General features: G+C 35.0%; 1 protein-coding gene across 1 annotated transcript in view; it reads left to right on the forward strand.

Moving 5' to 3' along the window:
• The window catches only part of LOC121329865 (F-actin-monooxygenase MICAL2-like), a 71254-nt gene extending 65986 nt beyond the window's left edge, over positions 1–5268 (forward strand). The window contains 4 exon segments of the mRNA XM_041275820.1: positions 1837–1942; positions 2058–2131; positions 3291–3432; positions 3434–5268. Of these exon segments, the coding sequence (XP_041131754.1) occupies positions 1837–1942; positions 2058–2131; positions 3291–3432; positions 3434–3473 (362 nt within the window). The 3' untranslated portion in view covers positions 3474–5268.
• The last annotated feature ends 732 nt before the right edge of the window (positions 5269–6000 follow it).

Genomic DNA, 6000 nt, shown 5'->3' on the forward strand with positions numbered 1-6000 from the left:
CAGAGCAGTGACCATTGTGTGTCGTGTTTACATGGCTTTGTTGGGATAATTGCATTAAGGAGGAGAGAACATGCAATGAATGGTTCTTTTGTTAATGACTATTATTCATAAACTAGATTGAAGAGAACATGAGTAGGTGTTGAGCGATGCACTGAGGGAAGCTGAATTTAACCCTGCTTTCCGTGTGAGTAAAATAGCAGCGTACGTTTTTTTGTACATGTTAAAAATAATTTTTTATCTTACCAGCAGTACATACTGTGGCACTGAACATTTTGGCGAACACTCCAACTCCAACTGTCTGATCATTCTAATTCTTTACTATTAGCGTTTGGTTTTGATGGCCCATGAATAAGTATGCAATCATAAATCCTTACATGCAGTCTTCCATGTAATTACTAAGTAGTCGCTATGCTAATAAATGGTTATCAATATAGCTTAAAATAAAATACAAACAGTAAAAAAAAGGAGAAAAAAAATCTGTGTAAATCTATCATACAAGCCCCGCCCAAGCATTGAGGGATATTATGTATGAGAGATGCTAAGTGTCTATTTCTGTAGACAGAAGATGAAGGTCCTCTAGTCTTACTTTTGTGGTTAGTGGTTTCCTTCAAGGGCAGGGAGATTACTAAGCAATGTTCACCAATCATGGATTTGGAGCCAGCACAGACATTTCCAATTAAACTGAAATGTTTCTTGCATAGTGATAGCCAGTCTTCTATATATATATATATATATATATATATATATATATATATATATATATATATATATATATATATATATATATATATATACACATTAGTGTAATTGTATCTAAAACTTTTTTTTAGGAAATGTGTGGAATCATCTGATAGAAGTATTGTACGCTAGCAGTGAGAAAAAAAATCATTACAAACTGCTGGTCAAGGGCAGTATATAAATGCCAGCAAAGACCTGCGAATAGCTGCGTGATTATATCATAACAATATTTTAGATTCCTTATGATTTTGACTTACAGCATACGCAGATATTAGGGAAGTGGTCAGTGGGATTGGTCAATAGGATAAAGGCACTAAGAGGGCATTTACAGAATCTTATCCACACCCACATATAAAGTGTATTATAAGACTGGCTTTTTAACGTAACACATTTACGATTTAAAAAACAAGAAAAAGTGTCAAAATGTCTTAGTAAACAGAAAGGTATTTAACATGCATTTTTACCACAGTAATGGACAGTATTGGCTGTTTGGTGAACATACAAATCCACGCATATTTTAAATTAAAGATATTGCTATCCAGTATATTATTACATGTTGGTTTGACACAGGCTTGACTTTCACAAAAAAAAAGTGCCAGAAGGGGGCGCTCCAGCTCTAACCTAATTTGAAATGTTGGGAAAGAGGGAGGAACGGCAGTGAATGGCAGCTGCATTGTGAAAGATTCTTACAGTAGAACACAGTAACTGGCTTTGGTAGAAAAGGGTCAGATTTTGTATTTTGTAACAGGGCATCCTTTAAAAATATATGTACAATAATAGAAAATATATAAAATACCATAATGCTGATGGCAAAACCATTGCTGTACCCTATGGCTTATGCCAGTTGTTATACAGCGGTAATTTGTAATTACCACAGATTTGATATGGGTGTCTATTTTAACGATCTACTGAAAATAGCGGCAGATCTTAATATACCGCCACCCTAAGTCAAGCCTGATTTTTCACAGACCTCATTTCACTATTAGAGTGGCGGTATTTAGATCAGTCATAGTTTGGATTATTAAAATAGACCCTATGATTTATAGCTGCACAAATATGCTACAAATATTCAACATTGCTTTCTATTTCGGTTTCCAGTTTCAGATTGCAGCCCGAGAGACGAAACAGACCTTCTGCACTCTTGGTTTAAACTGGTACTGGAGAAGAACAAGCTAGTCCGCTACGAATCGGAGCTCATGATATTGTGAGTACAGACGGCAGACACAAGTTGACTGTGCTTCTCCAAACCTCTTCCTTCAAACTCTCATTCATAGTCACTGTCAGTTAATCAACAGCGTGTGCTTAACTAACCTCCACAGTGCCCAAGATCTGGAGCTTGAGGACTGTCAAAGCAGACTGCGGCAGAGGCTACACGAGAGGATGGCCTTTGACGGTAAGTGCTTTGATAGGAAAAGCCAATATGCGGATTATTACAAGATTGTTTTGGCATTTTTTTTTTTGTTTAAAAGGCTATAGAGGGACGTAGAGATGGGACGGTTGGGTTTACCTTCGGTATTGTAAAGAAACCAACAATGTCTGGCTACTGACAAAGCGTATGATTGTAATAAACAAAGCAGTTAAACCATATTTTTTTATCTGTATGCAATATGTTTTAGGAAATGTGAATTAGTATTATGTGACAAACAGCCTTGAGCTTGCTCAATAGTCAGTACTATCACGTATCATCAATACTACCCTGTAGAGCCTTTGTCACTTTGTAGGCAAAACTCCAGGGATTATGTGTGACAAATATTCCAGAAAAATATTAATTGAATATAGAATTATTTTTCAAAGGACCATTTGACCTTGGGGTCAGTTATAATGGAATACTAGTGTATATCTTATTTTGCCTTTTTAATACCTGTTCTGTATAGAATGTACAAAGTATCAGACATAATGGTTTAACCTTGCAATAGGTGCCCTGAAATTGATGCCGTAAAGCAGCCTCTGCCCTTTCTGTCTTTGATGATACCATTGCATGAATGTTGAGAAGCACTTTGTAGTCTAAAGATCAACAAAAATATTTATTTTTGTTTATTATATTTTATTTGTAACATGGGAAACGTTTTTTTGGAAGTTTGTTAGCCTGTTCATTTTTATAGCTGTGTTAATGTAAGCGTACATGTTTTTCTCCAAGTTTCAGCAAATGTGGATGAAATTTCAGAAGTTTGTCCTGAGCAATATTATTGTGCTTGATATGTCATTGTTTTAAATAGGATTTCAAACCGTGTAATTCTCAGAGAGTCTCATACAAGCACTGGTTTGGTTTCTCATTGTGTCCTTCTAATGTTCCCCTTAAATAAGGAGTGGAGTAAATTCTACCTCAGTTTAAATGCTTACCCGTTACTCCTGCAAGGGTGCTTGAACTAGGGGTGCTGGGGGTGCGGTAGCGCCCCCTGGCTTTGCATGGCTTCCATCATATACAGGGGTTACAGTTTTGTTCAATGGCTTTCAGCACCCCCACTTTAAAAATGATTCCAGTTCCACTGTACTTCTGTACCTTGACAGAAAGTGCCCTGAATGAATTCCCCTTTATTCCAAACTGTCTCTAGATTCCCAGAAAAGTCAGCAGGAGCTTGCTGAGGAGCAGAGGGTCCTGGAGAAGATGCTGGGAGTGGTGGAGAGACGGGACAAACTGGTGGCTCTTCTGGAAGAGCAGAGGCTACGAGAAAAGGCAGAAGACAAGGACCTGGAGTGTTGTGCTATCCAAAGGGTACCAGTTTCACTGGACCTGAATCCTCTAATGTGAAGACAAAGCGTGGCCCAGCATTCAATAGCACCAATGCACATTAAAGCAAACTGTATTTTAAATATAACTAGATGTAAAAAGGCATTTGTTTTGATTTTGCAGACTGAAGGTGAATATTTAAGTCAGGACCAGTTTTATGCAGACTGCTGTGCTATATATATTTATATATTTATATATTTATTTTTTTGTTCAATTTAAGATTGTAGCTGAATAATTGTTAATGTACAGTACAAATTTTATGTTCAGTACTACAAGAGCCTTGCTCACAGGAAAAGGACACCTGAATGAGATTCTATTAGTTTCTATAATTGTCATTGCTGAAAAAGGGGTTGTCATTATAATACCAGTGTATTGCCCAGACAAGAAAGCCTAATAGCAGAACACAACATTACCATTATTGGCAACACAGTTGCTTTGGAAGAAATACCGTGTTTCATTGTGATAATGACACAATAAATCACAATGCCTATCAATATATATTATAGCTATTGGCTATCCACCTTACAAGAACCCATGTGGTCACATTTCAAGACACACAAATTCTGTACATTTCAATAAAAAAGGGAAACAAACCTGGTTTTGTTTGCTTTAGAAAAATGCATACTATTTGTACTCAGGTGTTCAGGTCTAGTGTAATAGTTGCATGCCGTCGTCTTAACCCTGGTCCATGACTAACCCAATGCAGCTGTTTTTCTTTTTCGTTTGGCCGTTTGTATTTTGCATGCTGACATTTAAACATCAATTGCTTTATTAAGCTTTTTGGTGCACTTTGTTTATCCCAGAGAGATACACTGCTCATAATTGAATACTTGAATAAAACATTCCACAGTGCACTTTAGTGAAAGCGAAGTAAATCTAGCCTAAGTCTATGACCTAGAAGGTTTGTGTGAAGCTGGTAGGCTTTCATGGCATCTGTATTTCTGTCTTGTGTCTGCATTTATAGATTACTTTTTTTTTCTTTTTTTTTTAAACAAAGAAGTAAGTGGGGCTTTTTTTTTTATCCACGGACATTTTAAACTGCTTATTTTGAGCGGTTTGAGGGCTGTTGCGAGGGATATGTCATTTTGTAAACAATCTGATTTAATGTGCTTTTTATTTATTGTTTATTTTTAATTGATCAGGTGACCAGTTTTTGGTGTTTTTTTTTTGCTGCTTCTGAAATATCTAACTGCCTTACAGAAACAGAACAAAAGAAGGGAAATAGTGTTTAATGCAACACAATTTGTTCAGTTCATCTTTGGGAAATGTATGCGTTATTAATTCTATAGCAGGTGAAAGTGATGTAAGCACTGACCATCACCTCTGCAGAAACCTTTTTAATGGCTTTTTAATTGCATTTATTTATATTAGGATGGATTATCAGGTAAGGAACAACATGATATTGAGTAGGTAAGGAGCATAGCTCTGTTTTTCAAAAGGGAAAGCAATAGTTAATTTCTTCTCTAATCCACTTCACTGAGAATGCATTAGGCTTATCTGGTAAAAAAAAAAAAAAAAAAAAAAAAAAATTTCTTGCAAGAAATAATTAAAAACTATTCAGGAACCCTAAGAAGCAACATTGGCTTCCATTTGTAGTAGATATGATTTTAGTGCAGAGCTGAAGAATACTTTATAAAAATAGTCAATGCCAGAGCAAATACGTTGTTCAGTACAAAAGAAGAGATATTCAAAATAAAATAAAAATATATACGATGTTTTCTTCTTGCCATTTTCCTAATTCTGTTATCTTTTTAACATTTTTTATTGTGCTCAGAATTTTGTATTTTGCTTTTTAAAATGAATTCTTCACGGGGTATCTTTGCGTTATATTGTAATTATATATATATATATATATATATATATATATATATATATATATATATATATATATATATATATATATAGATAGATAGATAGATAGATAGATAGATAGATAGATAGATAGATAGATAGATAGATGTGTGTCTGTATAATAGTTTTTGCCCAGTTCCCATTTTCAATAATAAGGTTATTTACTAATACTAACAGGCTGCTAGGTTACACTTAGCTTGTTCAGTGAAAAGGGGGCACCTCTTACTCTAGTCTAGTGCATTTCAAAAGACTTGCAATGTATCCAGTTTATGTAAATTACCTGTTATTGAAATATGTTCTTTGCTCCATTGTACTGTCTATAAATGATGAATTCAGTAGTATATTGAAATTCCTTTTTAGTGCATGTAAACCCGCTGAACAAAACAGTAAGTATGCTTAAAAAGAAGCAACTAATCCTCTTTCTACTTTTTTCTTCTTCTTGTAACCATGGCTTGGTTTAGTGTTATTGAGTTGTTTATAAGCAGTGCATGTACTTGAATGTATTTTGTAATTACTCAATACAAGCTTGAATGTAGTAAATTCTAGAACTTGCCCAGTGTCTTCCAGAAATCTGTTTTTCTACCTCATATAATACTTTAAATACCCATAAAAGTAACGTTTCCTGTCATACCATGCACCATACACTCTGAGGTAAAACCTGACACCAATACTGTGGCTGATGT

Source organism: Polyodon spathula, chromosome 17, assembly GCF_017654505.1.
Source record: "Polyodon spathula isolate WHYD16114869_AA chromosome 17, ASM1765450v1, whole genome shotgun sequence".
NCBI classification, from domain to species: Eukaryota; Metazoa; Chordata; class Actinopteri; order Acipenseriformes; family Polyodontidae; genus Polyodon; species Polyodon spathula.